Raw genomic sequence first — 19930 nt, 5'->3', positions numbered from 1 at the left:
CACAGCATTCTATGTAGCACTTAACCATGGCAGCATCAGCTAGTACCATCTCATTGTAGCAGGGCCTTTACACTGTGTAGGTTATTGTAGTAATTTTTATTGTGACTGCAGTTATTTTCACTGTCTTGTATGTCACTAAAACTGCAATTCCGTATGTTGGGCTATTATAATTATTAGAAAGAACATTTTATAGTTTCAAAACTTTTTAATAATTTACATATTTACTTTTATATACATAATTGTTTCAATATACATTAACAAAGTGTCCTTGGAGAGTTAAGTGTGATTGCTATTACATGTGAGAATAAAAAATATATATCTTTGACTAATTTGCATTGTTATTTTAAAAACTTTGGTTCTGTTACGTAAATCCATTCACATGATTGTTACTTGATAACCTAAACTAAATGGAGTTGTAGCTAAAATTTTAACTAATCCTATTTTAACTTGTGTCAGCATAGGAAAATTAATTAATTTTAGAATTCTTAGAGTACCATAATTTTAATAATGTAGTTAGCCTGTACAACTTTCTTAGTAAATATATGAATTCTAAAACAAAATAGCAAACTATTTTGTGTAATTTGAATGGAGAGTTCACTTTTTTCAGTCTTTTAGCCAAAACAAAAGATTTAAATTAATGAAAAGTATTAAAAAGTGGTAGTCAATTTCAATTTCTTTTCTAGCTTAGTAAGTTTCTGACCTTAAATCTTATTATAAGTATTTAAGTGTGTTAGAACGCTTGCAAAGTCATTTTGAGAAGAAAAAAAAGAATGAAATACAGTCTTGGTACAGAGCAGAGTGAGAATGTTCGAGAAGGGGTGAAGTTGGGCATCTTCGTGTCAAGGCGCGTGAGACCGGGTCGCCTGGAAGGCAGCTGGCTGGCACGTCGTTTGCCCCGGGGGGACGGGGGGTCAGTGGATGCGGGGGTTGAGCGGGTCCACCATCTGGCCCGCCACCAGAGGCACCCGCGTGTCCCGGTCCACCACGAAGTACAGGAACGGGTGATTCGCCACGAAGTGCTCCACGCGGCGTCGCCCACTCTTCGCCCCTGCAACATTCAGAGCGTGTGCTCGTGTGTCTTCCGACAGCGCAGGCCCCGTTTGGGACCATCACGTGATATCACCTTGCTAGATGAAGAACCTGACTTCCTATTCATGTATAAAAACTGACCCCCCAATACATCTTAAATTAATCTTGTTGTTTGTGATATTGTTGGGGGATGCACCACAACGCTGAAATACCACAACACCGAACGTACAATAACGCCGAAAACCATAACGCCGAATGCCAAATTGACTACAACGCCGACAGCTAGAAAACTGCTGTGTACCACAACGCCGAATTACCACAACGCCTAAATACATTAACGCCGAAAAATGTCATTGCAGGACTGCCACAAAGGTTAAGTTAGGTAAGGTTAGCACACAAATTCATTCAGTTTTTCATTTTGCTCCTGTGGCCCCCCCCTCCCCGCAGCAACATTTTTCGGCGTTACTGTATTTCGGCGTTGTGGTAAACAGCAGGTTTCTAGCTGTCGGCGTTGCGGTCAATTTGGCATTCAGCGTGATGGTATTCGGCGTTATTGTACGTTCGGCGTTGTGGTAACGACCCGTATTGTTGATATTGTACACGTTGTCCTTAAAATTGTATGTACCTATTTATTAAGTTATAGACAATCTTAACATTTATGGTGAATATTCGCAGCAACGAATACCATAAAAAAAAATCAAGGCGGCCAAAATTTACTTTCAAAAAGTTAACGACTTTTAAGTTTTTTTTCCTCGGTATGCCTTTAAATACAATACAGTTTGCTGATTTCCAAAGAAAATAAGGGCGTTAATTATATTCATGTCATTCCGTTCGTGGATGCTCAAGTCACGTTCGCGCGTGAATCGTGCAGTGCAGTACCTACTACTTTTGAAGAGGTAGGTATTTAAAATATTATTTTTGTAATATCATTAGTCTCGATTGAATTAATTTAAAATACACGCGATCATTGCGTATATTGATATTACGTACGACAGTTCATTTCGCGCCTGTGTGTAATCGTCGGTACTTGGTGATGTAAATATAGCTAACGCATTAATTGTGTTTAAAAATATCTCTGGTCACACTACTTACATTCTATTATCATATAGTCATATTACTAAAATTAAGATTATTTCGGCATGCTTTTCCCGATTGTTCTAAAATATATAAAAACATCCATGTATCGGTTTTCAGAGCGATGTTTCTTTATCATCGATACTTTTTTTCGTGTGAACATCGATGTTCTTAATATCTGTGGTTTTTAAGAGCGATGTTGCAACCCAAGTCTGCGTGCGTGCACCCCTAGCCGAGGAATGCAGCGCACACTCAGGAGTCCCGTTAACTCCGCTGTGGACGAGATTATATTCCCTTCCCCCTTTACTCCTTCCCATGCCTGGGGAATTTCCATGTCTGTGAGGCGTTCTTCACGTTCATATCGAGTCGTTCCCAACATATGTACAGCGTGTCCGTAAAGTCATTGTGCACTTTCGACCAGTCACAGCTGGAAGTAACGAAACAAGATAGAAAAGTGAAATCTTCGCCAAATAAATTGTAAACTCTCCAAGTTTACATGCCATTACGGTGTTCCTCCACACTAAGCCAACATTGTTCGTTAGTTCCTGCATACAACATTCCCTCAGCTGTGGTCAGGCATGGATGCGGTCAAGGCATGTGTATAATTTTGATACGTACCAGTAAGCATGGTATTGTGTACCGTTACAAGTATCATTATATTCCCCATAAACCAATACGTTTTCCACACAAAACTTTGCTAAAATGTTTTCAGCACTTAATTACATTAGAACTAGTGGTCGACTTGTATCTGCAATTTTTTTTCTCTATACCGTAAACATATTCCGGGATTTAAAAAGGTTTTCAAACTACTACAGTTATGAATCCATTCCGCCCAGTCACAATTGAAAGTGAAAATTAAGTTCATCCTATCTTAAAACCTATCCTACGCCACTGTTATGCAGGTAGACATATCTGGATAGTAACCATAAAAAAAGACCCATTAAAGTAAAGCATATTCAAATATTACTAAACAAACAATATTACCAAAAAAAGAAGTTGCTAAAAAAACGTTTTTTTCCTTCCGCAATATTTCCCGAGTATTTGTTATAATAACTGTACTTGTACGTACTGATTGCAAAAGTAAATTTATAAATTAATAACTGATTTTTCATATCAAAAACACCGTAGACAAAACTAATATTTTAAGTTTTTATGTCACCCACTTGTACGTACTGATTGCAAAAGTAAATTTACAAATTAATAACTGATTTTTCATATCAAAAACACCGTAGACAAAAATAATATTTTAAGTTTTTATGTCACCCCTCGAATACCTTTACATTGTACAAATTTCAGCTGTTTCGTCAATTAACAAGATTATTGAGAAATAATTAAATTGGAGGGTTTTAGTAAGCAGCAATGTTTTTTTTAAATTTTAACTTCATTTAAAATTTAAAATAGTGCATCTCAGTGTATGATAAAAAAATCTTAACTTTTAAAATTTATGTAAATTTAAATCAAATTAAAAGTATTCGTTGCATACTAAAATAATCAAGTGATCTGCGATCTTAAAAGTTATAGACATAATTTACAATACAAAATTTATAAAAAATAATTTTATCTTTATATGTAACCTCTTTTAATATCTCATGTGTTCCTCATTTCGAAAATTAGTTGAGAAGAAAATGCATTCGAGCTATAAAATACGCGATTACATGCTCTTTAGCTCATACATGTTTTGAAATGAGGAGAAAACTTTCAAATCCAGCTACATGTCCACTTTATCCAATTATGGTGGAAAGTGATGTGGAAAAACTCATATCAGTAGTTTAATAAGCTTGGGCATGAATATATCACCAATAAATTTTGCATGGAACTAGCATAGCCTATTATTATTTTTGATTTAGGTATTTTTTTTGTGAACATGTTTGGTTTTTTATAGATTGCTCCTCAAATATAAATTGGCTTTTAAGTTTCTTTTAATAAAATTGAAGAAGAAAAAGTCATGAACTCGCTTAAAGTCATAAGAAAAATGTACCCTTCAACTATAAGAGCAAAAATTAATTAAGCATACTTGTTGAAAAAAAAAACATTATTTATGGTTGGGGTAGTTCAGTAACTTAATAACGGTATATATTTTTTTAAAATCACATTCACACTAAGCTGGAGGCAACAGGTGATCTGAAGTTGAAAACGCCACAACACAACCACGCTTGTCCCATGTTCGAACCCCGAAAAACACTGAACGTAAGTTGCATGGTGCTCCAGCCTGCAGCTGCGAATGAAGGGACGGTGCTTCGCGCGCAAAGCGTGGGAGCTGGGAGGTAGTCCCTCGGAACGACCAGTCGTGACGCGATGTCTCTCTCTCCGTGGCGACTCGGGGCACTCTCCCACGGCAGTCAGCGACCGTGAATCCTGGCGGCCTTGAGACAGTGACTCCCGACTTGTCGCCGCCGCGGGGCAGCGACTCTCGGTCGGCGACCCACGTGTGTCGCTCCGTGCCGGGAGGTCGCCCGTCCTTGCGAGTAGAACGTCGTGCAACGACACGGAAACGTAGACGGAGTTCGGCAGCGCTGCTCCTCAGACTGTTTTCTTGAGATCAGACAACACCGCGACACAGTGTGCCGCAAACTGTATTGTCACCACAGCTATTGCGGGCCTTCGTGGGTCGTGTGCCAGAACCCAGCATCGAACCAAGGGCCCGCGAAGAGTTCCAGGTCGCGCGCGGAATGCCGCCTACGAAACTGCAACTTTGGCAGCTAATTATGCAAAAAGGATGCTGTACAATTAGTTTTCATTTCTTTAAATATAAACCACTCAAAAAGCCAGCAAGTATAACCGTGTGGAACGTACATATAAAATAATGACATGGAATGCAACATACCTCCTTAAAAAAAAACAAAGACGATTCCTTGAGATTTAGTTTAGCTGAAGAGAGAGAATGGTACCTTGGTACCGGTTACGAACATTCGTCGACACTCACTGGTTTGGGGCTCCTCTGGCCCGGGGTCGCTGCTGATGTCCACGACGATCGACTGGTCCAAGTCCGTGACGTACAGCTCGGGGTCGCGCGACATGCTGGACAGGTCGGCGCGCCTGGGGTCGAACACGTTGCAAATGCCCATCTGCGGATGGACATCACGTCACGTAACGCGACCACAGTAAAAGAAACATCGCTTATCCGGCCCTCATTGATTCGGATCCCCGGATAAAACCGATCATATTTGTAGACATTTTATTTAATGTTCACACACACACACCAACACGCACACACACACACACACACACACATATATATATATATATACATACATACACACACATATATATAACTACGTTAGCAAGAACGTAACTATAAATACGCCAAATATTCAATTTTTTTCAGTGTGATTCAATGTACAGTTCCTGCATGCGTGATAAAATTGTGGTAATGAAATGCTTTTTTGTTGAGTTTAAGAACGCGCACCAGCTGACAGACATCATGGCAGTACTTGGAGCGTCAGCAATAAATTTGTGACGGGATCAGTCATGGCCTGTGATATGGAACCATTTCGGCAATCGACTAGAGTGATTGCCAGAAATCCACGGAACACAGACATAAGGATGGATGGATCGGGATTCGAATCCGCGTCCTTCATATTGCGAGTCTGTCCTAATTATTACATTCATGACATTTCATCATCACAATGTACTTACGGTAAAGCCTAGAAGCAAACACAGACTAAGTTGGGTGACTTTTTATACTTAAAGTATAGTTATCCTTAGTTAAAAATAAAATAATGGATTTATTTGCTCAGAGTCAGAGTATTTAACTTTTCAAACAGCTATAAAAGCAAGTCTTGTACATTAACTAGTATGCCTCATTCGCCAATAAATGCATTACGTTAAAATATATTTTTGGAAGAGAGTAACTTGATAATTCTTGAACTATAGACGATGGCTTATACGATTCGTTTATATTCATGCAGCAATAATTAAAATGTCGGTTTATACTGGTATTTATCTAAGTAGGAGAACTTTGCATCACGGGAATTTGCTGTCATGCAGGACGAGTAATGTGTTCTGAGAGCTATTCTGCATTTCGGATCAACTGTTAAAGTTCAGGTTTCAATCAAGTAACAAGGTTATAAATTTTGTTGGAGTACCGGTACTTGTGTTCAATGGGAGACCATTCCTGATTCCGTTAACTTTATAGAAATTTCCTTCCGGATGAGGAATCCCTCCACACATACCTTAAGGCTTGGTCTCTCGCACAATGTTTCCTTTTTTTCATTTTATCGTCATTACTTTTATTTAAGGGCTACGTATTACTAAAATTTTATCTAGGCACCTCACTTGCATTTGTTGCTCTTACCCATATCTTAGCGTAATACCATGGATGTAAAAATACACACAAGTCTCCGTAATCATTTTACATTATTTAGAATCTACAGACATAGCAATAAAACAAATCTCACCTTTCGCAATGTTTGAGTTAGCTCAACCATTCCTTGGACCATTATGTTGGGGATTATAGCGCTGACTCTTGTTCGATGTAGTGATCTCAAAACTCTTCCCAACGGATAAGAACTAAGGTCGTAAATTAGTTCCTGAAGCCCTCTTAGTCCCAGAGGCATTAGGATTACCAACCGATGCCACTTGTTCTGGAAAACAAAAGTTGATAAATAGTCACTGCTAATAAAAGTACAAGAAGATGTGGAGTGAATAAATGTAAGTGCATGATTAAACTTTGGTGTCTATTATGCTAGAGAAGGGAAGCACAACCTAGACAGTGCCCGAATTCGCCTGGAGTATGCCTATGTATTCCTAAATGTACTTTTCCCCAGAAGTGACATCACAAGGGCTGTCCGAACTGGAAGTGAAGTATGCAGGTATCTAAGTAAAAGTATTGCTAACATTTGTGAGAATAACTACACAAGTGTTGCAATACTGCACGAGAAATGTCTCGAAAGTGTTGTAAACCTTCTCGAATCGCCTTCAAAGGTATTGCAAACGTACTTGAGAATATTCACGAAAGAGTTAAAAACCTCTGCGAGAATCTTTCAGAAAATGTTGCAAACTGTCGCGAGAATCGTTCCGAAAGTGTTGCAAACATTCACGATAATAGTCTCGAAAGTGTTGGAAACCTTATGCGATAATCGTCCCAATACATTTCTAAAAACATGTGTTGAAAACGTTCGTGAGAATAGTTTCAAAAGTATTGCAAATCTTTTCGAGAATCTTCCAGAAAATTTTGCAAACCTTCGCGATAATCATCCTGAAAATATTATCTTTGAAAGATTTGTGCAATGGGAGTGCATGACTTGATGTAAGTATTTGGACATACGCCATTGCTAATGGCAATGGCATATGTCCAAAAACGTACATCAAGTCATCCTGAAAATGTTGCTAACCTTCGCAATAAGGGTCTCGATAGAGTTGCATACCTTTGCTTTAATCGTTCCGAAAGTGTTGCAAACTAACTTGCTAATTGCAATGGCGTATGTCCAAAAACTTACATCAAGTCATCCTGAAAATGTTGCTAACCTTCGCAATAAGGGTCTCGATAGAGTTGCATACCTTTGCTTTAATCGTTCCGAAAGTGTTGCAAACTTTCGCGAGAATCGTTCCGAAAGTTTTGCAAACCTTCACGAGAATCGTTCCGAAAGTTTTGCAAACCTTCACGAGAATCTTTCCGAAACTGTTGCAAACCATCACGACAATCGTCCCAAAAGTTTTGCAAACCTTTGCGATAATCGTCTCGAAAGTGTCGCAAATGTTCACTAGAATCGTCTCGAAAGTGTTGCCAACTTTCGCTAGAATTGTCACAAATACGTTGTAAACCTTCATGAGAATCGTTCCGGAAGTGTTGCAACACTGTCCCGGAGCGACGACCCACCTCGAGCGGCAGCTCCAGAGCGAGCGCGTCGAGCCGCGGCACGTAGGCGAAGGGCAGCACGGCGGCGAAGGCCATGGCGGGCACGCGCTCCTCAACCGCGCCGTCGGCCAGGAACAGCAGCCGCGACCTGGACGCCTTCCCTGCCTCTCCTGCCGATCCGGCCAGCCCCCGCTGCCTGGCGCCCAGCAGCTCGTCCTGCAGGGTCAGGCTGAACCCCTTCCCTCCGCCGATGCCTGTAGCAGCAGTGCACGTGGCCACTTCAGTTGTCCACTTACATGATAAAACCCAAATAAACAGTTAACCACTAACTACACAATAACATGCAGTATCAGGGCATAGACATGTTGCTTTAAAACTAGGACAGTTAAGCATTTTTTTTAAAGTAAAACTTGTGGTAAATTGTTGAAAACTTCGCCTAGTGTAATCCAATAGCATAATGTAAAGGCACGCCATGTGCTGCATTTTCCCCCATGGTGTCGCAGAATTAACTTAAGGCACTCTGGCTGGCGGGTGGGAGATGCTTCGAACAATAACTTCAAGGGAGCACCTTGTTGGACAAACAAGTTGCCGAAGAACAGCAGGGAGGGGGGGGGGGGGTGATTATAGTCGGGATCCCAGCCCTACTCGTCGAATGATAACAGGATGAAGAGACGTGGTTAGTGGAGACGCACCCGCTCCCTCCTGATCCAGTCCAGCCATGCTGGTTGGCTGATGGTAGATCTGAAGTGACTGCAAACAACACTAGCAACTCGCCCGTGTCCAGCGATTGTAACCTCGCGGAGGGAGTTGCCAGATCAAGAAGATGTACACCCGAGGGGGTGACCAGAAGGGCGAGTACGAGGCAGGGGGCGAGTTCAACGGAGAAGAGCAGTCAACTGCTAGACTAGCCGAAGCAGTGTGGAACAGCTGGGGAGTCGCAACGAAAGGCGGGAATCGCCAGTCGACGGCGGAGCAGTGAGAGAGGGCGCAGGCACAATATAGGTATACTTATGAAGCGCGTTTGGGATTCTAGAGAAAAACATAATATATTTCCTAACATATAATTAAATTAATACATATTTGATTAAATAAACAAATTACGGAGTAAATATAAATGATTTCTAATAATAACGATGAAATAAGTGTACACGCAGAATCTATGCAAACTTCTACAAACCGATTGAACTAAATTAAAGTTCAAGCTAAAAATTCATAAAAATATTATAAAAAATAATATTTTTGACAAATTTAATCTTGACCAAGAAGATAAAGAATATTTGCACAAAGTTAATCATATAAATTATAAATATTCGAGGATTCATGTGTTTGATTTTGACAGCACCTCCGATACATATTTTCCCATAAAGTTTTTCCAAACTTTTCGAAACTTATCGCAGGAATTTGACCCAATTTTTCGTACGTGATAGGTCTTTGCACGTTTGCGATTGATATTACTTTTATCAGGAATAGTATTTTCTAAGAATGTTCACATTTTCTTGCTGCAAATCTTCTAATGCATTACCAAAAAAAATCCCTTTCGGCACAGCTAACAGGCGTAGGTAGATAACGATGTACCTATTTACTCTGGAAATGTTTTGGAAACTTCTATAAACCTCTGAAACATTTTAAAAACTTAATGTACATAAAATATTTATGTTCTCCAATATTACAAAATTATAGATTAAATATTTGCCAATTTTCAATGCAACAAAAAAATTACGAACATTTTCAACTCAATGTATCCAGGATTCAATAGTTTACAACTCAGCATTGAATAGCTTAGAATGAATTTCATATTACATGTCAACTAATGTAATTATTAAATTTTTTTAACCTTGAAAAACTATTTTTCATCCCTTCCACTAATAACGTGGTCGTATAAAAATTTTCTTTGCACCAAAATTTAAGTTAATATTAACATGGTTTAAAATAAATTCAAACGAAATTAATAAGAGTGTTTTTGTAATTTTTAGATTTTAAACCCATGATTTTACGGTAATAATTCGTTTCATCAAAAACTGTTTCAGCCAAAGTTTTAGATGACGTTTAGGATTCATACAATAAATTATAACGGATATGACGGATATGATAGTATATGTAATTTAAAAAAAAAAATTCTTACTTTCATAGCTTGTTATTTCCACCCTTTGCAGTAATGGTTGGGTAAACAAGAATTATTTAAAGAATATTTTTAGTCAATATTTAGGCAGTTAAATAAAAATAAGAATCGATTCGATAGTGTGCCGGGTAGGAAAATTTTATTTATTATTTCATTCCAACCCAAAGGTTTTTTACACCCTTGTAATAATGGTTCATAATACCAAAAATGGTTTCAGACAAAAGATTTGGACAAAAATTATAAGATTTACAAACAATCTGTGCGGATTTGATAGTGTGCCTACTAAGGGAGTAAAGAATTATTTGGTATTCAACCCCTGTTTATTACACCCCTTAGGTCTACAAAAAAATTAAGGTTTTACAATAAATTAGAACGAATTTGACTGTGTTCATGGTATGTAAATTAAGAAGTTTTAAAATTCTACCCTTGCTTTTTTCAACCTCCTGCAAAAATGGTTCATTTTATCAAAAATTGTTTTAGATAATAATTATAAGATTAATAAAAAAATTGTAAATTCGATGTTGATCCTATGAAGGGAGTTACAATTTTTTTTTGTCCTCCAACCATTGTTTTTTCAACCTCTTGCATTTATGGTTGGTCGTATCAAAAACTTATTCAGACAAAAGATTTTGGTATTACTCTTAAGAGTTATAATACGTTCAAACGGATGTGATATTTTCCATATTATGGGAGTTACAGCGATTTTTCTGTTTTCAAAAAACCCTCCATTTCTATCCCTTTGATTGGCTTTTGCCCATTAACGAACTCGATAGAGATTTTCCACTACTAGACTATATGCAACAGTTGGGAAGTGATTTGTGAAAAATTGTGATATTTTTCGTGTCACTAATTAAGTGATATATATATATATAAACTTTTGAGTTGATGATTTTTTTTTACGATGAAACAAAACACTATATTAAAATTTTCCAAAAGTCGCATTATGTTAACGGCTACAATAGGTAGTCTTTCTTTGAAATCTACCTAAAACACGTATATAAGTATATATATGCCAGGCTTGTATCTACCCCTACGTTGGCGGACGTAGCTTAGCAACTGGTTTTAAATCATACCCTTGAGCAACGAGATACGTATTAACCCACTCTTTGGAAGATTTTATGGAAGAATACACATATCTGTCTTCTTTGTTTGCACTTACTGTTGGCAGATGTAAAAATTACTACCAGGAACCAAGAATTTATACTGTTTGTTTAACACTGACTCCTTGAAGTATAATTTATGGAACTGCAATTAATCACTCAAATACAACAGCTTTGTATTTGTGTCTGCTACAAAAAATTATGACACAGGCTGAATGAAAATCTAAATAAAACATCGTGAAAATAGATACAGCATTCTTTTACGTACGTAGGAATGAATAATTTCCTATATTATTATTATGAACACTGCTGTACAGTTAAAAAAAAAACTGGAAAGTCTCTGAGCAAGATTAAATTTTGTATGCTTTCTTCAAATGTATCAAAATTTAATATGTTCCATACGAGATGAAAGGAAATTTGAGAAGGAACAGACGAGAAAATGATTGATTAGTGATGAACCAGTTAAATCCTCAAATCCTCATTGAATGTTCAATCAAAAACATTCGTAGAAACAAATTTGGGGAAGTGAAATACGGTAATTTTAACACAAGAACCTACGTATACAGTTGAAAAGTACATTATTTTACTTTACAGAAACTATTATTATCTGGATTTGCCACCAGTTACAGTTATCGGAAAGTTTTTTTTTTTTTTAGCAATTCAAGGATAATTTATTTAAAAAAATTAAATTGTTAATGTCCTGAACATGTTAAAGTGATTACTTCTTCGTTCTAGATTAAAAAATATATATGGTTTGAATGATTGTTTTTTGAATTTTAAGTATTTCTTTTTGCTCATAATTATTTTACTCCTGGGTCTTGAAATCTGAATTCGGACTCGAGGTTATCTTTTAGAATCAAATTACATATTCGAATTTGAGGAAAATTGGATCCAAATCATCAATTTTAATAATTAAAATAGTGCACTGCTTATTGCTGAACATTGCTAATGGAACCAACACAGCCATCAAAGTTTTCATGATTTGGCAATAGATATGAAAAACTGAAACATTCTTGCCGCTGGATGTTGTGTGAAATAGAATGCTTTTGAATCGCGACTAGTAAAATGCGTAAGAAATATTTAACCTGAATATGTGAAATACAATGTGCTGTTTCGTCGCTCAGCCAAGGCGACTGTGTTGAGCGAGGTGTAGCCATACCTATGCGGTCAAAGATTGTTAAAAACATGTAGATATCGACAGTGCGCTACTTTGCGTGTCTAGACGAAAATACCGGAGATACAATGATAATCAGAGACAGTGTTCAGTTCTATACACTCGTACACTTCCAAATAAAGCCTCACATATGTATTTGGGGCCAACAACAACTTGTTAATTCGTGCTTGGCGGAAATTGTTAGCTGTTCAATGACTCCAGAAATTAAAAGTTTAATTATTTATTTAATTTACTTTTTGTGCTCGTTATGTTTATACTAAAACTATCAGGTTACAGAAAAAAAAGTCTGGAACTTACCAAAATAATAGTTAAGTAATCATAAAAAACAATTTAATGTCGGTTAATTAAACGGCGTAATTTCTCACCTGTCATCTCCGTCATCATTTTGTTCGGAAACCTCTGATTTCCACTTAACAAGTCCCCACGCCCAGTTTCTGAGTCTGTTGTTGAGATGCTTCGTGCGTTCCTCTCACGAGTTCCGGCAGTAATTGTAGAACTGTAGGACACTGTTCCCTCAGCATTCGTCGATGTTTCAGCAGGGCTGGTGGTCGTCTCTGGGGCTTCGTTCACTGATGTTAGCGTGGGGGTAGATTCTGTTGTTAGTTCGATGGTTGACGAGCTCACTTCGGTGACTGTATTAGACGTTATGCTGTCGTCGCCACTGGTGGATTCTGGTTGACTGTTCTCGGTGGTTGGGATCAGTTCCTTCTCGCTCGTCGTCATTGTGCTTTCTGCTGAAATCTCGGAGGTCGACACTTGCTCTGTGCTTGAAGACAGAACAGAAGTATCTGTGATTATATCAGTTGTTGTAGGCAGGCTGTTTGGTGTGACTGTCTCACTTGGTCCTATGGTTGGAGAGCTTTGAGCATTCTCTTTTGAAGTTGAAGTATATTCTGGTGTCGTAGTTCCCAATGTTTCAGTAATCTCATCTGTTGCGTTAACTTCGCTGATACGAGTTGTCGAGGGTTGGTCAGAAACATTTTGGCTCTCTTCTGTCGTCGGTGAATATGGTTCTGTAGTACTTAATTCGCTTATTATCGTGGTTTGTTCACTTATGACTTCTGAAACAGTAGCTTCTGTGCTACTCTTTTGTGTTGTTTTCCCGTTTAATGAAGACGTGGTGTCGGTAATTTGTGAACTTTCATAAGACATCTCAGTATTTCTTTGGACTTCTGTAGTCACAGTTAATTCTGATGTTACCAGTTTGTCTTCTGTGCTTAGAGAGTTAGTAGTATGACTATTTAATATTTGAGATTCAGTTCCTACAGCCTCTTCAGTTACAGTAGCAGAAGAAGTTTCCGAAGTCCTACTCTCTGGGTTTTTTTCTGTGAAATTTTCCCTGTATGTTGTTGTTTCAAGTGGTACTTCAGTGGTTCCATCTCCAAGACTGGTTTGCCCGCTGTCCGAAGTCATCGGAAGAGTGGTGCTAGGCACTTCTGGCTCTGAAATTGATTCATCTGGCTCCGTGGGGCTAATGGTAGTCTCTGGACGCTGAGTGGTCAATGAAGACTCATTAACACGATTCACAGGCTTCATTTCATACCCGTAGAATCTGAGCGCACGTAAGTACTCTGGCCGAAAATCTGTCGTGTTTTTGCTAAACGTCAAACCATTGAGAAATCCTTCATGGACGAAGTGAACCTGTAAAAAAAAAAATGAAAATTTTCGATAAACATTATTTTCAAACACTAGATCTAAGAACAGGTACATGTTATCAAAATTTCTTGTAAATCTAAATCAGGGGCTGCATTTTATATGCAATATGTTAATTAAACATTCATATTGGCTAAAAAATTATTTCAATCTTACATAAAAATTCTTTTAAGTCTAAATATAGCTTCTTATTTATGAATGTCACTTATACATCGCTGGGTATCGTACATTTAAGGGTCCATAGTACTGTACTTTAAAAAGCAACGAAGACTAGGAATGTTTTACATTTTTGTTTGTCTGCTACATATTATTTATTAAATTATAAAATTTGTAGCATTTTTCCCTAAATCTTTTGCAATCGCATTCTATCTTATCTGTTTCAAATACTTATTTCCTTTTTCAAATATATTTTTATCACTTCTTTTTTTGCCATGAGAGGGCACAAAATACACTTATTTATTATTTGACTACCATGAGAGATTTTTTAAGATTTAAAGTTAGGTAAAAGTGAAATATGACGATTAGCAAAGATTATTATGTTCTGCTAACCAAATTTGGTACACTAAACAAAATGTAGCTGCAAATTAAGATTTGCGATGAGTCACAAGATACTCGAGGGCTTGAACTTATCTGTTAATAATATTTGTACAAACAAATAACGTGAGCGAGTCTTTCAGTCCTCGCCAGATGATTAACCTCGATAATGAACAAATTCGTGTGTTCTCCTGTTGCAAATACACTTATAATACGAAACTCAGACATGAAATTTAACTTATAAATCCTTAAAATATTGCTGATCATGATAAACACAAAGAAAATTGTATTTTCAATTAATTTCATTTGTCGCGATTCACACTTAAAAATCCGCACGCGCCGCTAGAATTCTTTGCTGGAGCAGCTAAGTCAACTATAGAGAGCGAAAGGTTAGAAACTATATAAATAAACGGGTCCGATAAAAGTGTAAAAAATTCTTGGACCTGATTTTTGACAGGGAACTTTATTAAAATACGTTTTGTTAAATTTCATTAAACAGTTAATAATATAAAGTTTTTCCTTTGGTTTTGTGAACTTTAGTACGTGCCATCAGCCACTGATGGCAGCCCCGCGGTTACATTTTTTCCGTTCCACGCGACTTCCGTTCCATTCACGGAATTACTCATATGAAATGTCGTATTCCGAGAGCTAAGATGTTACATGTAAAAAAGTAAAAAAAAATAGTGTACACTAATTGTTTATTTATTGTACTGTGTTGTTACCCTGAGTTTCCTATGCAGGTCCCTGAAGCCGATCCTGAGGACGTCGTGGTTCCAGGGCAGGCGCAGAGCGTCGTGGATCTGCCTGGCTGACTCCCCCCTCGCGCCCTCGTACAGCGCTATCAGCACCGACGTGGCGCCGTACGGCGAGAACGCAAAGTTCCCTTGCGAAAACGCGTGGTCCTAGACAGAGAGAGAGAAAAAAACTAAGAATCCAACTACTCTCGTAGACGTAAAAAATATTGAAGTGAAACAAACGTCTGAGAAGAAATTGCTAGGCACGTGGAGATGGTTTTTTTTTGAGGGGGGGGGGGGGGGGGGGTCCGGCAAAGGAGACGGCATGGCATGGCACAAACACATGATCACACTAGCACACACTTGCAATCACTTTTGAACACACTTTGGCACGCAATAGGCACACACTTGCACACACTTTTTAACCTATCTACATATAGTGCTGGAGACCATATTAAGTCCAATAAAGGCTGGAACTTAACACAAACGAACAAAAACGAAAATAAAACACATCACAAATGTGAATGCATGACGAAAATGTATAGTATTAATTATTATGTATAGTAATTCATAGTATTAAAATGAATTTTTTTTCATATTGTTCGTGTTTATTAAATTAAAGTGTTTGTTGTATTCAGCATTCTTCAACGGGCGCCTTAGGCGCCTTACAACCTCCTAGTTGTTAAATATTTTTGAACGATTCTTAATGAATTATCTTACATTTAAATAAACAATTATTATATTCAAACAATTTTTTTTAGGACAGAAGAAATGATTTCTTTCAAATTTGTAATATATTTGTATAACTTAAATTTTCTTGCCTTAAATTTTTCCTGATATTTTTTTGTTATAACAAATGTTGAATTTTAAGATGTTAGCAGAAAAGTGGGAATCATGTAGGATATTAAATAATTCCCGTTCCCCCTCCCCTCCTTATAGCCTTTGGAAATTTTCTGCGTTTATTTAGGATTTGTAGGAATTTTTTTAAATCAACTGATTGCAAATGCCATTTGTTCATACGTTAATTACTGACAACACAATTAAAGTATTTATATACTGTAACATGAGCACTGTAAGTACAAGTTCACGTTTTTATTAATATATATTATTTTTTAGATAAATGATGCATCTGTTTTAAAGCGGTTAGGCTAAACAGGGGGAGTCGAACAAGCTCAACTTAATGCAATATTGCAGTTAAAAATGCCATACACATTCATGCCTTAATGCAGTACTTGAACATAGACATACCTGCACTGATTTTGGAACTTCAACCAACTGCGACGGATATTGGCTTCTCGTTATAATTTTATGGGGTTATTTCTTTTGGATTTACATCTCGTCGTAAGAGACGAATGTTTAAAACGAGAAAAAAGGAAATTAGTGAAGGTCCATTGAGAGGAACCATCCCAGAATCTTCCCAAAGTCTCTTCGGAAAACTACGTTAGAACAGAAGACCAGGACTGATGAACCGGGATTAGAAACCAGGCACTCCCGAAATGCAAGTCGCGAAGTTCCAGGCCGGGTTTACAAACCATGCAAGAACGCAAGAAAGCAAAAAAACGCAAAATTTTAAATAAATACGTTTTAAAGTACCCGTTTAAAAAACCTCGCAAGACGCAAAAACGTAACGCAAGCATCGGCCAAATTTCAACTTTCTTCCGTTTGGACTTTACGTTTCTGCTTTTCATGAGGAAACGATTTGAAAGCAAACATCAGTCAAAGAGGTTCTATATTCCCCATCCCCCCTTCCTTTTTTTTTTTTACAGAAGAAATTTAATTCGGCATACGCCAACTGTTGGCGACGCACACTGGTCCCAAATCCTAAAAAGCTGGCCAAAAGTCAATGCCTTTATCAATTTCGATGAAAATTCGTATCTGGGGGTTTTAAAGGTCACTGATTATAAATCCAAAGTATAATTAAGAAAAAATCAAAATGGCGACTATATCATAGCGCTGACACGAATCATATATATATATATAAATAAAAATAGTGAACGTTATATAGACAAAATATTCTGGAAAACGTTACTCTCTGGACAAGAAATTCAGTGTGTAAGAGTTTTAAAGGTTTCTGATAACGAAAATGAATTTAAAAATAATAAAATATGTTTATAACTATGATAAATAATCAATTAAATGCAAATTGTAATACTTTAAATATTAAGGTCGAGAAAAGAGATTACTAGAATAATTTAATTAATAACTAATAATTATTACAATTACATAAAAATTTTACCTTTTCTCAGTCGCTATGCGACGAAAGTTTTGAAGATTCATTGTCATCACCACCACCATCGTCGCTTGCATCCATCGAAGAGCTATGAATACTTTATTCTGCAAATGATGGTGGATTCAAAAATCCAATTGCGTGTGGGGATAATGATTTAAGTATTTTTGGAGGAAGTTTCCGCAAACTGGAGATCAGTGGATCTGATGATACCAAAAGCCTGCCAAAAACGTCTTCCATGTTTTTGATTCGGTCACATTTTCGCGCAAAATCTTCTCTGAATCTTTTAATGTACTTGTTACACGACTCTTGAGCTTCTTCAGACATTTGTCCGATAGGAATAATCAAAGAGTCTATAATTTTTTGACCATGAATAAGAATTTTATGGACTATTGTAGGCATAAAATACCATGGATAGAGTTCGACAAATTTATGTGTAGTATCTTCAGTGTAGTTCTGAAACTTTTGTACATTGATTTCAAAACCACAAGAAATTGCTTGCAGTATAACATGAAATCGCTTTATCAATTCTTCATTAATTCCCGTTATTGAAGCTGAAATATTAGAATTTTCGAAAAAACGCCAAGCTGTATTTCCGTCATTTAAATTTCCATATCCTTGTTTTGGTTGATCAACAATAAGCCCTAATTTGTCACGAAAACCTTGTATGAATTTTTTTCTTCTCTCAACCTTTCCTTATCGCCCTTGCGCCCTTGCCACTTTTCTATTTCTAATTTGTAACTCACGTGCAAACAACATTCAAAAAACCGTATCCAAGCATGCAGTGGCGATATTTCGAACTCGAAGTGATCCTCATTGATGGGTTTTTGTAAAATACTGTCGATATCATTAAATTCTTTGGATGTAGCTTGACAAACGTAGCAACGCATACTTGACGATGTATTCGTTATAGCATTACAAACTTTACTTTCTACCATTGTTAACACACGTTTGAAATTGATGTTAATTTGTTTTCCATCCATTACAGTTTGAAAGGGCGCAAGGTTTCTTTCTTGCATTTTGATACTATCAACTTCGTGTCTGGTAGCTTCGGCAGTTTCTTGCACAAATTGAATTTTGACTGGGCGACAAAATCTTGGCGATGAAGATCGAGTATTTTTCCCAAGAATGACATGTGAACTGACTTAATCATAGATTTGCAACGGAACGAGCGAAATAACGACAATTTTGGCATACGATTTAAGGCCATCTTCATCGCTAAATGTTTGTTTGTAGGTGCTTTGACCAGAAGTGCTATCACATCACTATTTGCATATTAATTCTAAATTAACAACTTAGTTTTCAGGAAGAATTTTATCTACCTCTGATTGTACCATTGAAATACTTTCAACTGTATGATTTAACAATGCTTGAAGTGTAACTGTAGCTACACTTTCAGTTACAGAAATTTCTGAATTTTCAGGGCAACACTTCTTTTTAGAATCCAATACATATTTATAAGGCGGGTACAATTAACAATGTCTTTTTACGCTTAAATAACGTATTACTTGATACAGACTTTTGGACAGTTCATTTTCTATAACAAATGATAATGCTTCGTTGCCTGACAGTGTAATCTCTGTAAGACGTGCATAGCTTTCTGGTACTTTGATGATTTTGATGGACTGCCTTCTGTGACATCCTTAATTAATTTCGAAGCATATATATTTCCTGAAGCCCGGAGACCCATTTGTGTGGCGCAGGCCAGTGCTATGACGCTATGCTCTTCTCGAACAATTTCTGTCTTCCTCCGTTATGACCTTTCACTCAAATCGTCTTAACTTGACGAAGGACGCCCTATTGTTTTGTTCGTGGAAGCCTCCGAACCTTTATTTTCAACTGTGAAATATACAGGAACGTTGAGCCAAATATCGAATTTTTCGAAGAATTTTCTTTCAATTCTATTAACCTGTTTTCACTTTTTTCTAAACTTCGATACTAATTTCGCAATGACATCTTTTAAATTTTGTGGCAAAATGTATTGATGTCTAAACTTTCTCGATACCTTTGTTTCAACAATTTCATTCACCATGTTAATATTTTCATTTAATACAGTTATCACAAATAGAAAAATTTTCTTTCTCGTGCAAGAAATTTCTTTTTGGTATCGTTTGCAGATTATGAAAATTAAGAACTAAAGGTTATTAAAAAATGTTTTTACCAATTTATTGTAAATAATATTTTATATAAAAAAAATGCAAAACTGTATGTGAAAAATGCAGGTTTAAAAGCGCATCCATATCATCGAATAAAAATCATAACAGAAGCCAAAGCTGCAGCTAATTTTTTGACATGTTTTAAAAATATTAATGATCTACAAATGCCATTTGGTTTCAGAGTGGGATCTTGTGGGACTTTTAACTTATGGCTTTTATTAAAAATGTTTTCTTCAAAAGTGATATAGAAATCACGTCATAATATATTATTAATTATTTATTAAAATAATTAATAATATTAATTAAGGGAAACACATCTGAAATTTAAATACG

General features: G+C 36.8%; 1 protein-coding gene across 1 annotated transcript in view; it reads right to left on the bottom strand.

Moving 5' to 3' along the window:
• Positions 1 to 185: 185 nt before the first annotated feature.
• LOC134542318 (mucin-3A) overlaps positions 186 to 19930 on the bottom strand; it is a 32724-nt gene continuing 12979 nt past the window's right edge. Inside the window, exons 3-8 of the mRNA XM_063386468.1 lie at positions 15203 to 15382; positions 12659 to 13934; positions 7922 to 8154; positions 6501 to 6686; positions 5027 to 5168; positions 186 to 1048 (exon numbers count right to left, since the gene is read on the bottom strand). Coding sequence (XP_063242538.1) covers positions 912 to 1048; positions 5027 to 5168; positions 6501 to 6686; positions 7922 to 8154; positions 12659 to 13934; positions 15203 to 15382 — 2154 coding nt within the window. The 3' untranslated portion in view covers positions 186 to 911. The remainder of the gene's footprint in view (positions 1049 to 5026; positions 5169 to 6500; positions 6687 to 7921; positions 8155 to 12658; positions 13935 to 15202; positions 15383 to 19930) is intronic.

This window comes from Bacillus rossius, assembly GCF_032445375.1.
Source record: "Bacillus rossius redtenbacheri isolate Brsri chromosome 4 unlocalized genomic scaffold, Brsri_v3 Brsri_v3_scf4_2, whole genome shotgun sequence".
NCBI lineage: Eukaryota > Metazoa > Arthropoda > Insecta > Phasmatodea > Bacillidae > Bacillus > Bacillus rossius.
This window is presented reverse-complemented; position numbering and strand designations above follow the sequence as displayed.